Source organism: Cyphellophora europaea (assembly GCF_000365145.1).
Source record: "Cyphellophora europaea CBS 101466 unplaced genomic scaffold supercont1.5, whole genome shotgun sequence".
NCBI lineage: Eukaryota > Fungi > Ascomycota > Eurotiomycetes > Chaetothyriales > Cyphellophoraceae > Cyphellophora > Cyphellophora europaea.
The window spans coordinates 992,244-1,007,010 of record NW_008481811.1 but is presented as its reverse complement, the minus strand read 5'-3'; the positions used below and the strand labels follow the sequence as shown (position 1 = coordinate 1,007,010).

At 55.3% G+C, this 14,767-nt stretch overlaps 7 protein-coding genes across 7 annotated transcripts; 3 read left to right on the top strand and 4 right to left on the bottom strand.

Moving 5' to 3' along the window:
- Nucleotides 1-652: 652 nt before the first annotated feature.
- HMPREF1541_05650 (uncharacterized protein) lies at nucleotides 653-2,305 on the top strand (the record flags this gene model as incomplete). Its single annotated transcript, XM_008719990.1, has 3 exons — nucleotides 653-1,460; nucleotides 1,511-1,829; nucleotides 1,963-2,305. The coding sequence occupies 3 exons, from the start codon at nucleotides 653-655 to the stop codon at nucleotides 2,303-2,305; spliced, it is 1,470 nt and encodes a 489-aa protein (XP_008718212.1).
- Nucleotides 2,306-2,361: 56 nt separating this feature from the next.
- HMPREF1541_05649 (uncharacterized protein) lies at nucleotides 2,362-3,021 on the bottom strand (the record flags this gene model as incomplete). The annotated part of the gene is made up of 1 exon (XM_008719989.1): nucleotides 2,362-3,021. The coding sequence occupies one exon, from the start codon at nucleotides 3,019-3,021 to the stop codon at nucleotides 2,362-2,364; it is 660 nt and encodes a 219-aa protein (XP_008718211.1).
- Nucleotides 3,022-3,606: 585 nt separating this feature from the next.
- Nucleotides 3,607-5,712, top strand: HMPREF1541_05648 (uncharacterized protein; the record flags this gene model as incomplete). The annotated part of the gene is made up of 1 exon (XM_008719988.1): nucleotides 3,607-5,712. One exon carries the CDS (start codon nucleotides 3,607-3,609, stop codon nucleotides 5,710-5,712), a length of 2,106 nt encoding a protein of 701 aa, XP_008718210.1.
- A 125-nt stretch (nucleotides 5,713-5,837) lies between these two features.
- HMPREF1541_05647 (uncharacterized protein) lies at nucleotides 5,838-7,443 on the bottom strand (the record flags this gene model as incomplete). The annotated part of the gene is made up of 2 exons (XM_008719987.1): nucleotides 5,838-7,245; nucleotides 7,334-7,443. 2 exons carry the CDS (start codon nucleotides 7,441-7,443, stop codon nucleotides 5,838-5,840), a joined length of 1,518 nt encoding a protein of 505 aa, XP_008718209.1.
- A 1,110-nt stretch (nucleotides 7,444-8,553) lies between these two features.
- Nucleotides 8,554-10,152, top strand: HMPREF1541_05646 (uncharacterized protein; the record flags this gene model as incomplete). The annotated part of the gene is made up of 1 exon (XM_008719986.1): nucleotides 8,554-10,152. The coding sequence occupies one exon, from the start codon at nucleotides 8,554-8,556 to the stop codon at nucleotides 10,150-10,152; it is 1,599 nt and encodes a 532-aa protein (XP_008718208.1).
- Nucleotides 10,153-10,499: 347 nt separating this feature from the next.
- HMPREF1541_05645 (uncharacterized protein) lies at nucleotides 10,500-12,479 on the bottom strand (the record flags this gene model as incomplete). Its single annotated transcript, XM_008719985.1, has 1 exon — nucleotides 10,500-12,479. One exon carries the CDS (start codon nucleotides 12,477-12,479, stop codon nucleotides 10,500-10,502), a length of 1,980 nt encoding a protein of 659 aa, XP_008718207.1.
- A 444-nt stretch (nucleotides 12,480-12,923) lies between these two features.
- Nucleotides 12,924-14,444, bottom strand: HMPREF1541_05644 (uncharacterized protein; the record flags this gene model as incomplete). The annotated part of the gene is made up of 1 exon (XM_008719984.1): nucleotides 12,924-14,444. One exon carries the CDS (start codon nucleotides 14,442-14,444, stop codon nucleotides 12,924-12,926), a length of 1,521 nt encoding a protein of 506 aa, XP_008718206.1.
- Nucleotides 14,445-14,767: the final 323 nt, after the last annotated feature.

Genomic DNA, 14,767 nt, shown 5'->3' with positions numbered 1-14,767 from the left:
TGTCACCGTCACCGTAGTGCACGTGACGCCAAGAATGGCGCGGCCACAACTCCGCGCCTGTCTGGGCGCTCAAGGGCTGTCATCGAGTGCTTGTCACTCGACTTGGCTTGCTTAACACCAACATCTGGCACGTATCTTGTTATCGAATCGAAAATGATATCAAGATCATTCGTGCCGCGTGCATTCTGGCTAAGGCTTCTAGGACTAGCCCACACATCCTCGAGACGCTGACCTGACTACCAGATCGGCAGGAACGCCTTCTCCTCGTGGGGGAAGGGTCCCCGCCTGGAGGTTACTCGCCCCCGGGCCACGAAGACTGCGGAGTAGCGGTTAGGTCTGATGGGATCTGCATCCTGCTTACTCTACGAGGCTTTACTTCGCTGTCAAATCTGCCGAAGAGCCATGACCGACGACCTCCAGTTGGCCTCCTGTCATTACCTTCTCCAACATCATCTCCACCTACCCCCATCATCCCGCGTGACTCGTATGCCACCGTATGTTTCTGTCGGACAATCGCCTGACGGCACTGAGGGCTATCGGTGCCGTCGGCTATTGCAGCGTGCCCATCGCTTAGCGATATAGTGAGCTTTTGTTTCGTGTCTGGCAACTTTCTCTCATTCTAGCAACGCATAGAATCAACACCACCAGCATCATGGTTCAGATGTACGCACTGGGCATCGCCCTCTTCGCCGCCATCGGCACCTTCTTGTTTGGCTTCGATACCGGCATAGCAACCACAACGATTGCTCATCAGAGCTGGATTGACTACATGAATAAGCCTTCTCATGGCTTAACCGGTGCTGTGGTCGCGGTCTATATCGCTGGAGAGGCCGTAGGAGCTCTACTGCAAACTGCCATCGGAGACAAGCTTGGCCGCATTCGATTCATGCAGTTGATGTGCATCATCGTCACGATCGGAACATCTGTCCAAACTGGCTCCGTCAATATCGGCATGTTTCTAGCAGGCAGAGCGATTGCCGGGATCGCTGTCGGTGCGATGGTCGGAACTGTGCCCATCTATCTTTCGGAAATCAGTCCCCCTCAGCATCGCGGTCTCATAGGAGGCATATCCGGCTGCGGTATCTCACTGGGCACCATGTTGAGCAATTGGGTCGGCTTCGCCTGCTCATACGCTCCATACGGCTCAACTCAATGGCGTCTGCCGCTGGGAATCCAGATCCCATGGGGCATCATTCTATTCATTGGATTGGCCACATTCATGCCTGGTTCACCGCGTCAGCTCATTCGCTCCGGCAAGGTTGATGAAGCACGCGTTCAATTCGCCCGTATCCGGCGAGAGCTGGCTCCGCATGATATGCAACTCGAATTCGCCCATATGCGAGCGCAGATCGAGTTCGAGATGACTCGTGAGGTGAAGACGCTCAAGGAAGTCTTTCGGCTGTTTCGACATCGCGCTCTTGTGTCTATTGCGGTGCAGACCATGACTTCATTGACAGGAGGTGCGTACACTCACTTTATGACCAACTCTGTGCCATGCTAACTCGGGCAGTCAATGTCATCCAATACTACCAGACGATCTTGTACAAGTCCCTTGGTGTGGGGCCCAAGACTATTCTGGCCCTCGCCAGCGTCTATGGCACATGCGCATTTGTCTCTAACTGCCTGACCACCAGATTCATGACAGATCAGTGGGGACGCCGCAAGATGATTTTAGCCGGGCTCTCTAGTGTTGTTCTCATCGAGATATACGCCGCCGTGATGCAGCGTGAGTTTCAGCACACCAACAACCAGGTCGGCAAGGGCTTTGCCATCTTGGGAATATACCTCTTCGTCGTATGCTATTACGGATTTCTAAATTCAACCACTTGGTGAGTACACCTTGTCCGATCTTCGGTTCAGGGGCGGGGTGGACATGGTTCGGAGCCCAATGTTCACCTAGCCAGCCTTCACAGCCATTTCCTCAGCCACGGCGCCCGATACACGCAGGCTAACTTCCGTCAGGCTATACGGAGCAGAAGTGCTACCCGTTGCGCTACGATCCAAGGTCATGGGATTGGCAGCCGCCTCACATTTCATCGTCAACGTGGGCATTACAGAAGCTGGTCCGTCGGCCTTCGCAAACATTGGGGAGAACTACTACTATGTTTTCGTTGGATGCTCACTTTTCTTCTTGATCATGGCCTACCTATATTTCCCTGAGACCAGACGCAAGACCCTCGAGGAGATTGCCGAAGCATTTGGCGACAAAGTTGTGCTGGCGAATGACCGAGATATGCTTGAAGAAGCCACAGCGGAGCAGAAGCTTGGTATGGCCAGTGAAATCAGGGTGGAACATGCTGCTTGAGCTCTGCTATGTGGTACAGTGATGAAGCTACGTACTAAGCTCCTGAATGTCCAGGCTCAGAACTCCCTCCAGCCTTCGCCGCCAACAATCATGGCATTAGCCTTGTCTGCATGCTTTCCTCCCGGCTGAACCCACATGTCGCTCGAATCAACCACCTCTTTCGTACCGAATTTCTCTTCCAAGTGTTCCAGCACTTTTCTCAGCTCCCACGAACTCATGTTCTTCAATTCTTCTTCCTCCTTCTCCCAGTCGACACCTTCGCTTGCCGCGACTTGCGTTTTTGAACCCTTCCGACTGGCTACCGAGTCCCTCGATATCTCCACCCTGTTCAAGAAGTCTTCCCACGAGGTCTCGGCTGCACTCCAAACAGACGTTAGAGCCTCAGAGTCCTTCACATCGCCGTACCAGCACCGAGCATTTTGGATATCTCCCTCGATGCGGTGCAGGATGCCATGCAGGTACATGCACTCCCAAGCTGGTGCGCTCTGGGCGTGACGGACGAGAAAGTGTGCTGCTGGAAGATCGTTGTTGAGAAGGTGTAACGCTGCCTCCAGTGCTGGGTGCAGGGACAGACTGGCGATGGTAGGCCTTGAGCCTGATGATGCTTGCTGTGAGAGATGCAGCTGTGCAGGCGAGGAGGGAAGTGTCAAGAAGTCATGGTCAGCCGAGAGCAGTGCCGATTTGATCTGCTGGTATTGCTCATCCCTTGTGGTCATGGTGGACAGTGGGTAGATCCTACGGAGAATATAAAAGATAATGACTGTACCTATGAGGGCTCGACTATGTAAGTGCTGTAACTACTGCCACTGCCAAAAAGGCAACAACCTTGAAGGTCTTATCTACCTAGTCACCTTAGCAATGGTTGGTACCAATTCTACAGTCATGACGTTGAGATATCACAGCAAAAAGTACCAACGAGAGTGTAGCCTTCCTCGTTGACAGTGGTCGCTGTGCGCCACCGTAGCAGATGATCGATCACGTGCCTTCCACGCAAAGGTGGAGAAAGCTCTGCGTGACTTGTGCTCTCTCCCACTTCCCTCGCTCCGACACAACGTCGAGATCCTTCGCTCTTTCCAGGTTGAGCAATTGAGATTCTAGACAAAGCTGTTACATCAATTCGCCGCTAGGCGAAGGCTCATTGCCCAATGCCTCTCGGTCAGTGATCACGTACACAACTTCTCTCTCAAGACGAAAGTCCTTGGCGAACCAGAAAGGAACGTGCGGCATAGTGCAATCTTGGACCCTTGAATGATATCCTAGCAGTATCACTAGGACCAGAACGCAGATCAAATTTGGGAGCTATGCGGGACCTGAAACCAAAAGGCGAACTTCCCAGTACACCCATTGGGCTACAGAAACCGGGCCACACCTCGGGCGTCAAAGCTACCAAGTCCAGGAATGGCTGCCAGCGTTGCAAGGCCCGGAGGCTCAAGTGTGACGAGGCAAAGCCAAAATGCAAACGTTGTACGGAGAAAGGCATTAGTTGTCCAGGCTACGCAAGGGATTTCAAGTGGTCGAGCAAGTATGAAGTCTTGCGTACGCCTACAGACCCCCCATCGTCGCAGAGTGCAACAACTGAGCCGCCACCGATGCCAACACCACCATTTCCGGAACCGTCACTGAACGAGTTCGGCCATTCCGGTCTCGATGACTTCTCGACCAGTGTGATTGACTTTTCAGGTGAGCAGCGGGGAGAGTTGGGCATGTCTCAGCCAATGTTGCGACCTAAATCAGAGCTTTCGGATGGCTTGGCTGAGCCACTGCTGGACGAACTTGGTCTCCAATTTCACGGGTTTGATCAGCCTCTAATGCAGGCCAACACTGGGTCCAACCCTTACTTCTTCGACGACGTGTTCGCTTCCTCAAATATGCTCTTGCCCACATTTCAAGCGATGGATGATTCAATGCTTCCTGCGACCACGCAGCCTTCGGCAGATCAGCTCCTGGAAGCTGTAGGTGGGGACGAAGAAGTGATCGAAGAGGTTGATCAGAACGTAGGCACGTCGATTGTGCCTGCATCAAGACGTGCGCGGAACACGTCTTCAAGCAGCGCTCACACCCCAGAAGACCTCCTCAGATGGTACTACCGCATGACACCCACACAGTACAGCGACACAGATCTAGTAGATCACTACTTTAGCCAAGTTTGCAGGCTCTATGCACTTTTCGATTCGACCAAGAATCCCTTCCGAGCCCTTGTAGGGCATAACTGGGATAGCTCTGGATCCATTTCTTTGGCTATACAGTCTATGTCTTGTGCTCACTTGGCCAATAGCAATCCGGCAATGGAAAGAATCGGTCTGAACAAACAGCGACAGGCCAGAATCAGCATACACAATGATCTCCAGCTCTGGAGATCTGGAAGCATATCAGCGGACCGTGTATTACTAGCCATTCTTCTTTTAGGTCCCACAACTTCCTGGCACAACGCAAGCGACATTGGCCTGGAACACCTCAACATTGCCCGAGAACTCATCAACGCCAAGCTAAGTCAGCAACGGCAGCCTTCCGATGAGAAGGCTCGCTCTCTAGAGCAATTCTTCCTTCACGCCATGATCTACTGGGAAATGATGATTGCTTTTGTCGATTCCAAGGACAATGTTTTCTCAGCAGATCCCGATGCCCTAGAAGCGAGTCTACAGCAGCTAAACCTCAATACGGATGGACCTCCGTCGACGCCGCCGCAAGAAGTCGTAAAGCCCCACCCGTGGACTGGTATCGCTCCCCACGTACAAATGCTGTTCGCAGAGGTCGGCCGCATTATGCGGCGCCGGGTCAACAACGCTCACGGGCCGCTCGCGACCGAGTCCGAGCAAAGATGGGCGGCAGCCGTAGAAAACGCTCTCAAGGCTGCTGAGATACCGACTAGTGCGTTCGTACTCGGGTCTGAAGATCAGAACACTCCGGAGGACCATCTTGTGCAACTGGCGGAAGCATATAGATGCGCAGGGCTACTGCAGATCTATCATGTCTTCCCATCTGTGCTCACAGCCCGTCTTCAAGATGGCGATGATGAGAACCCGATAACGCCTACAACGGAGTCAATGGACGACTATCGCATTGCTTTGGCGATTCACACTCTGGAGCTCGTTGAAGCCCTGCCGATTTCTTCTGGAACATCATGCCTTCATCCGATCCTCGTTCTCACTGCTGGCAGTGAGCTTAGGTATGGCACTACGTCGCCACTGCCTGGCTTTCTGGATCAGCAGACAGATCAGCGGATTGTCGTGGCTCGTGATTTTGCCGAGCAGAGACTCCTGGATTTGGCGAACCGACTGCCGAAGAAGCCGTACCTGCGGATGCTCGACATCATGAAGGAGACGTGGTTGCAGATGGACATGTTTGGGACACCAACCCATTGGATGCAAGTCATGTACGAACGGGGTTGGGAAACGATTATGGGCTGACACTTGCACGCGCCTTGTATTAATGTTTCATTTAATTCCCCCCCTTCGCTAGGCCTCAAGGGTAGCACTGTCTCGGCAACATTATGGGCCATTCGACCTCGCTTTGGAAAATCCAGAACGGCCCGTCAGACTTCCTCGTCATCATGAAAGGATACCCTACCTCGCAGCGCGGGGAATTCATCCAGGACCGAAGCCAGCAGAGTCCAGTTTCTAGCATCATCGACGAACTCGACAAAAGCGTCCGACAATGTTTTCATCGAACGCCTTCGGCCTCCGTCTTCTATGGTTTTCTCTTCGACGCAGGAATGGTCGCCCTTGAGCCAGTGACATCGCTGGGTGTCAGCTGTGATACGATCCACCCATTTGCCTCCATGGTCCAGCTGCACTGAGCGGAGGCAAGGCAGGTGACAGATATCAATATCACCGGAGTGCGGTACGAATAGCTGGCTAGGCAGTGGACGCATCATGTTCGACATAAGAGCGTATGTCTCAGCACAGGGCAGAACGGCCCAGCGCATGAAGGTGCCGGCAAAGAAGACTGAAGCCAGCCGGACGTGGAGTGGTAAGAAGGTCCAAGTCTTGGAGTATTCGCAAGCCCAAGTCGATACGTTGTGAGGGTCGCCCGGTCTGCGATCTCGGAACATCAGATCGACTTCTAAACCTTTCATGCTGAGCACCGAGTCAGCCGGTTGACCGCGCGCTATCATGGACCGAGCGGTGTCCCTGAAAGCGACGATTGCCGAAGAGAGTCTATCAGCCCGAGACTCGGTATCGAGGTTCAGCGGCAGACATTCGTCCATGCGACCTCCTATCACCTGAAGCTGTCGGGCTTGAATGTAGTCAGGAAAATTGTTGGTCAAGATCGACCTGGACATTGGCAAGTTGCCAAAGTGTCTGGTTGCCCCCGGTTCGATATTTTTCTGGTCACTCGGTTCCATCTGATCGTGGGCGTCGGCCGGTCGCTTGGGAGATTTTCCCTTGGTGTTATCGTGGTCGTCGACTGGGAGCTGCCTGGAAGAAGGTGGCAAGGAGTATCCAGCTTGGAACTCCTCTGCAGGGTCGATCGCCACAGCTGACGATCCGCGGCCTTTGCCTTTACCTTTCCACGGGCCGTCCATACTCGTGCTTTGCCAGATGGCACGATTTGTCGCACTAGAAGCATCGAATGGCTCAAATGCCTTCAAATATTCTAGGCCTGTTGAGGGTTCCTCCCCGGAAGATACCCCAGACGACAGAGTAGGCATCAGTGGTGGGCCTTGGAGGGTAGGGACCTCGTCCATTTGTGAAGAGGAACGAGAGACGAAGGTAGCATCACTGGCCCCAGCGAAGATGGTGTCAACATGGTTTTCGATGTCGGTCTCAGACGCACCGTCTCGGATCAGAGCCAGTAGGGATGCTGTCTCTGCCTCCTCGCCTGCTCTGATCGTCTTCAGGACCTTGGAAAGCGTACGCTTATGTCTTTGATGGTAGTGCCGGAGCCGTTGGTCTGGAGCATCCTCCAGGAGACACTCGACATTGTCCTTCAGACACTGACTACAGGTTGACTCGGTTTCTTCCCTGTCGCACTAAACAAACGCGGTTTATCAGTTTCTTGGATCTGACGTGCGAGATCACTTGTTACCTTTCGCCTTCTGCGTCTACAATGGGCACATGCTTGCGACACGTGCTTCTGTGAGCGTTGTCTGACAGATTCGGACATGACTCAACCAGCATCTGGAACCGTCGAATCATGCTTGCGTTGCTTGAAGCACAGAAGGGTGGCTTGTGATCGAAACGACAACATATCTATTTAGTACCAAGAGTAGGAGAAACCCGAGATCGCTTAAGGTTTGTCGAGACATGTAGCGTGGCAAATGATGCATGCCCCTTTTGGGAGTCGTATAACAGCCGCCTTTGCCCTGCTCCCTCAGTATAGAGATGGTCTAGAACGTGGTCTTGATCAGCATGAGCCTGACAGTGGCAGTTGTCATTTGGGTTGACCGGCACGGAGTTTGAGCGTCCTCGTGTATCCTGTCCGCAAGTCTGAGGATCTTCAGTATTTCCGCCACACTGAGGACTAGAGACTCCACCTGCGTATCATACCACAAGCAGGAGTCCCTCCCAAGTAGATTCTGTCAGGCCATACCCATGAACAAGCAATATTCCAGGAGGGTACGTTGCTCGGGCCTCGGAAATGTAGGCGCAACGGCATATATGCGTTGATCTCCGAAACTTCAATTGCAGGGTTGAGGCGGTAGTCCTCATTCGACCAGAAAGATCTCAAGAGTGCAGGGCAACGAATAGCCTCGGCTACAGCAGAAGACGAGTAGGTGTCAGTGGTCGGCGGTGTGAGTCGGTATCGTTCAAGTGTCGTCGATACTCGCGATCGGCACGCGGCACCTGCGATCTACACGGCCAGCAGCTTCACCAGATGCCGAAAGGTACATGGAAATCTGAAATACCATCTAAGCAGAGACTCTAATCAGCCCCTGCTGCAGACCACCCACTAAGCTGACACAACGCTGTCCGAGTTCCGATATTTCCTGGCTCTCTAAGGGGCCTAATATCGCACAGGTACGAGATGCACCAGGTCTGGGAACACTACTCGGCCATTGAGTCAGTGACATAGCAGCTGAGAGTCTCGTTTACCTTTCGGCTTCGTCAGTCCCTGCAAGGACAGTGAAAAGCCCCCTTACGTCCCCTCCAAACATCGATCATACTCCAATGTGCCGGGAGGGGGGGCGAGTCTCCTCAACCCTAACCCTGATCGCGATTCACCACTTGGGCGTTTGACCGCGCCTTGTAAAATCGTTACCGCGTCTCGCACCGCGCCATTGACCACCTCTGTGCAAGGTAGCAAGCATGGACGACGAGGTCTCTTACCCAGACGCGAAACGGCGACGGACCTCGCACTCACCATCTCCCTCTCGCTCACTCTCCCGTACACCCGACCGGTCACGCAAAGAGACTACTCGAGAAGCCAAAGGCTACCACCGTTCTCGAACTTCCTCCAACTCGCCCTCACGCTCGCGCTCACGCTCCCCTCGTCGCAGCCACCGACGCAGCTCTTCTGGCTCATCCCACTACGCTACACCGCGCCGCTCGCGCAGCAAACCCTGTTCCGAATATTCTTCGCGGTCTATCTCACCCATCCCTCGCTCAAAACGATCCCTCCACTACCGCTCATTCGCAACAATACCCAAAGCGCACGCCCGCGGTATCACCTGCGCGCGCTTCTCACCCGATGGCGCCCTACTTGCAACCGCCTCCGCCGATGCCACCATCAATATCTACGCCGTGCCCGCCTCCTCTGTCCCAGCGGATGCAGGCTCAGGACAAGAACAGGTAGAATTCAAGCATATACGCACCTTGCGAGGGCATCTTGCTGGAGTGAATGCACTTGCCTGGTCGCATGTCGGTAACCCAGGTTTATCCTCGGGCAGCGCTGCGCACGCCAACAGCTATACACTGGCCAGCGCCAGCGACGACAAGGACATCATGCTGTGGAGTCCACTGTCTAGCGATGCACCAATTGCGCCCTCACCGCTCACAGGCCATAGCAACTATGTGTACAGCTTGGCATTCAGCCCAAAAGGCAATATGCTAGTGAGTGGCAGCTACGACGAGGCATTATTCTTGTGGGATGTGCGTAGTGGCCGATGCATGCGTCAACTTCCCGCGCACAGTGACCCTGTCGGTGGCGTCGACTTTGTCTGCGATGGCACCATGGTCTGCAGCTGCAGCACCGACGGCCTCATCCGCATCTGGGACAGCGGCACGGGCCAGTGCCTGCGCACCCTCGTCGACGAAGACCGCAACGGTGTCACCAGCGTCATGTTCTCCCCGAACGGCAAGTTCGTCCTGGCCTGGACCCTGGACGGCTGTGTGCGCCTGTGGAACTACGCCGAGGGTCGCTGCGTCAAGACCTACCAAGGTCACGTCAATCGCGAGTTCAGTCTCGGCGGCGCCATGGGCAGCTATATTTGGGGCGACGGCGAGGAAGCTGCCTTTGTCGCTAGCGGCAGCGAGGACGGCACCGTCGTCGTGTGGGACGTCAGCAGCAAGGAAGTGCTGTGGCGGGCCGAGAACGCCCATAACAACGTCGTGCTCAGCGTTGATTTCGTCAGGGTCGCCGAGCGCGGCCTGCTCGTCAGTGTGGGCAAGGATCGCAACGTGCGCGTCTGGCTCGAGGACGTGGATGAGAAGGCTTTGAGGCGGCGGCGTGAGCGCCTCACGGCCGCGGCGGCGGTCAAGCAGGAGCGGGCAGAGCAGGAGGAGATGGCCGGCTATGCGGTCGATGAGGATGAGGATGTGGATGCGCAGATTAGGGAGCTCGAGGCTGCCGAGGGGGCTGGTGCTGGAGTTGGAGCAGGTGCGGATCATATGGAGGTCGATGGCGTGGTGCCCGGCGGGAATGGTCCTCATGATGCTCATGCTATGCAGCTGGACGGTACCGCTTAGCATCACGGTAACGTGGAGGAGATTGCACTAAAATGAAACAAGAAGTAGACGACCAAAACCAATATAATGAAAGCATTGTGGAAGTGCGAATGTGAGTTTCTCCTTCGATCTCGCTGTACCACGTTTTACGCCCCAAGAGAGCAACAGCACCGGGTTTCCTCGTCGTGCAAGGCATTCATGACGGCTCTACCAGAACTCCCAACACAAAGCGCATCTACGTACACCCACACACACCGGCATATCCTTCCATCTTCATGCTCCACTCCGTCCTGTGCCTCATCTCACAACCGCACCAGACACACCGGCCGGGCCAGGCCATGGCTGTATCGACCAACCAACCAACCCGGCTATCTCGCAACCCTATAATTCCCCCTCGCCTGCTCCAACTTAAACCCCTCCTGCTGGCTCGGCAGGGGCGCTCGCCTCCTACTATTCGCATTCGCATTCCCATTCTCATTAGCACCTCCAATACTACTTCCCACCGTGCCAGGCGCGCCGCCACCTCCTCCAAGGCCCGGCAAGCCCGACATAGGCGGTGGTCCCGCCGCCCCACTAGGCAAGCCAGGCAAGCCAGACAAGCCCGGCGGCGGCATCCCCGCGACGACTCCACCAATTCCCGGCGGCGGAAGCCCACCACCACCCTGCTGCTGCGGCGGAGGCGGGAAGCCCGGTGGCAGGGTCAACTTGGAGAAGTCGATGCTGCCTGGATTGGGGGGTAGTGGGGGCAGGAAGCCGCTTTCCGCACCGCCCAGACCGCCGCCGGATCGTTGTTGGGCCTGCTGCAGAAGCTGCTGGAGGGCTGAGGGGGAGAGGCCTGGGACGTTGGGTGGAGGTGGGGGTGGGCCGCCGCCGAGAGAGGGAGGCAGCGGGGGGAGGTTGCCTAGCCCGGGCATGGCGCTGCTGCCCCCGCCACCGCCGCCGCCGCCACCCATGCCGGGGAGGCCTGGGAGATGGTGGGTGCCGGACTGCGATTCCTGGGGCTGGTCGTCCTGTGCTTCGCGCTCGTCTTCCTCTTCCTGCAGCTCGGCCTCGCGGCGGGCGCGGCTGCCGTGCTTGCGGTCCCAGGTCCCCAAGGCCTCGGCGCCTTCTTCGCCCAGGTGCTTCTCGTCCTTGAAGCACTTGTTGTCGCCCGGTAGGGCGCGCGACCAGAAGCGCGTGTAGTGGTCGTTGCTGCCGGAGGCGAGGATGTGGCCCATCGGGTGCCAGTCGAGGGACCAGATGGAGGATTCGTGCGCGACGGCGATCTTGTGCGCAGGATAGATGGATTGGGCGGGCGCGGATTTCGGGTCCGGACTGGCGTAGGGCGAGGTGGTGGCTGTGGAGACGCCGGCTGGGGTGTTGGGTTCGGTGAGGAGGTAGGAGTTGAGGGCGCCATCGTCGCCGCCGGTGGAGATCAGTGAGGGGTGAATGGGATGCCATGATAGCGTGGTGACTCCCTTTTCGTGGCCGCGTAGAATTGCCACGTCGCGCATCAGCCGGAGATCGAAGATGCGTGTCTGCCCGTCGCGAGCGCTCGTGGCAAGGAGCTGGTCCCGTAGTCGCGAGAAGACTGTGGCGGTTATGGCGTTTTTGTGACCGTGCAGCGTTGTAAGGTTGCGCCCGCTTCGAGGATCCCACAGACGAACGCTGTGGTCTTTTGATCCGGATACGACAAGGCCTTTGGTCGGATGCCAATCGCACGCCTTGACATCCCAGCCGTGCTCTGTGAAGGAGGACTCAGTCTGCGATGAGTGGAAATCCCAAATTTTGAGCGTGTTGTCGTCTGAAGCGGTAACGAATTTCGTGTCGGTCGGCGAGAAAGCCAGATCTCGTATCGGAGAGTCGTGAGCTTTGAATTGATGAGTATTATTGAGAGTAGGTTCGAGATAGTACACGGTTCCTTCGTCGTTGGCCGCGATGAGCCAATCTTTCCGATTAGACCACTCAGCTGCCCGCAACGACGAACTACCCATGGCGGTGACGGTCTCGAAATTGAAGGCCATGCCGTTCCACAGCATGAACTCGCCATTGTGTACGCCGGCTAGCAGACGCCGTCCGTCGGGCATCCAGCGCACAATCGTCACGGGCTTCTTCGATTTGCCAAGAGATGTGTGAAGGTGGCGGACTGGTATTGACTCGGCGGGCGCGTCGCGTCTCGATATTGGCGGCAAGACGTCAAAGACATAACTGATAGATGGCCGCTCTTGTTCGTAGTGTGCGGTTCCCTTGTAGGCGAGCTTGCGGTTGGAGGTCCATTGAACCATCGCAGAGCCATAGTCGGTTACAGAACGCGGTCGCCGCCGCCTCTGAAAGGTCGGATCATCTGGATCGTTGAACCGGTCGCCCATGATGGGCTACGGTTGGTGGATTCGATCAAGCCAAGACGAGGAGGCAATCAACGAGTAAGACACGGATTGGAATCCTCAAGAGCTTTGAGCGGAAGTTCACAGTGCTGTCGCCAAGCGTGGTAAGGCACTACAGGTAATCCTGTAAAGCAACTGACACGCTCCAGTATTGACTCCTGATATTGATATGCTCTAGCTACGAAAGTGTCAAGTGGATGTGTCGAAACAAAAGGGCGACGTACAGGGATGAGGTTGAAAGACCATCAATAGGTCAGCCTCGCACGTGATCTCGATGGAAGACGAGGCTGAAGCATAAACCTGGAATGGTGAAATCTACCATAAGGCGACTTGGATAGAAGTCTTGAGAATAAGTGCATATGCGTCTCTCTAGTAGACGAGATGGTCTAGTAGTTTACTTGCGGCCAGGAGACTCCAAAATACCATCCGCTAGCTTGCCGACGAAACAGACCCCTTGCTCAAAACGCCATACTTGGCCTGCCATGCAAAGAAGTAGATCATGGCTGCCAGTGGCTGACCGACAAAGACAAAGTTGATCCAGAAGATACAATTGCCAATAACCTTTCCGCCCACATCGCCCATCTTCGCCAGAGGCTCGGTGGCTATGATCAAAGGTAGTTGACAGACCATTCCGAAGAATGCGACACCCAAGAGGTTATGGGACGGCACTCCGACGGCCAACTCATGCAGGAAGCCCGAAAAGACGAAAACCCAGGCACTGGCTGCCTGAGGAGACCATCCGCGTCCCACCAGAGGAGAGTATACATGCCGTCTCATGAAGTGATAAACGGGCTTGTTCCAGGTCGCCCAGTACATCTTCAAACTTGTGCTATTCCACCAGTCCTCGTAGAATTGTCGGTCACCGAAGCGCATGATTTCTGCCAGCGCATTCAAGAAGGATTGAAACAAAGCAAAGAAGCCGGCTAGCCAGACGACCAGAGAAATGGTCGAAAGCTTCATCAGCCTCTCGACAATCGAAGGAAGGTCCAGGACGGCCATTCCGTCAAGACTGTTCCGCAAAAGAGGTTCGGCGTATTGAGCAACAAGCAGCCAGATGAAGACCGAGAGCGCCACCGTCTCGCCAACGCGCTTGAAGAAGAAGCCCCATCTGATCTTGTCCGTTCGAGGGTAATACGGTTGATAGACCAAAGTTGGCGCCCACCAGAAATAGCACAGATTGTTGAGGGTGACATTCTTGGGGTATGGGCAGTTGCCGTAGATGAGAGGAATGGCTGACTCAGGCCCGCCAGGATGGAGCATAGCATGTCGTAGGTCTCGGTTCGTGAAGGCATAGGAACAAGTTTTTAGCCACACCACAATGGCATGGAGCTCACTGATGGTGCCAATGCCGGGATTGTTAACGCCCCACCAGACGACGATGCTCGTAATTCCCAGGGCCAAGGTGGCGTTGATGGTATGGGCTATAGCAATGTACCACCAAGTGTTGAGAAACTCCTTCCGGTCCTTCTCAGTTTCCGGACTCTTCATGCCAGCGTCGCTCTTCTTCCGCCGGCCTACCGCGCCTTTCGCGTGCTCCATTGCAACTCTCTCGATGATGTAGGCGACGAAGAGGTGGATGGGTGTGATGGCGTAGAGAAAGAGGCCGGCCTTGACATCGCCGGCGTGGATATTCGACTTAAGCGTGATCAACAGACCGTATTTCCTTGCGTTCTCAACGACTAGCCGGAGGTTCATGACAATGATGGTGAGCACCATCAGGTTCCTGAAGCCCAGGAAGCTCGGAGTCTCGGTAGATTCGTGACTGAGGCATGATGAACGGTTGGTCGCGTGCAGGGCGGCCACATGTCTGTATTTGCTTCGTACTTTCTTCGGTTGGTTCTGGCTCTCGGTCCCGTTCTGCTGGTTCGTGAGACAGGGCGTGACAATGTCTGTCTTTGTGACAGCAATATCCTGTCCTATAGACACGATGGTAGATATATCTGTAGCCATGATGCAGTATATGGGTTAGTGATGGGTGCTGGGTAGTGTCAGTGCTACCATTTCAGCGTCCACGAGAATCCATTTCGAGGGACAGGTCTCGCTCGGTGAACGAGGAAGCTACGAGGGACACATCGAACGACTTGCAACGAAAAGACGTAGCAACTCGATGTCGTTACATATGCAGGAGAGACCTTGGAATGTGGGGCAACGGGAAGGCGAGAGGAAAGCAGTTGTTGAGAGATTTTGGAGGGCGCAGGTTTCGAGGCTTGCAGCTGTTGAGCTTTGAGCCGCCCCTCCGACGCGTCATTTCATTAGCGTTGGCCACGCTCGCC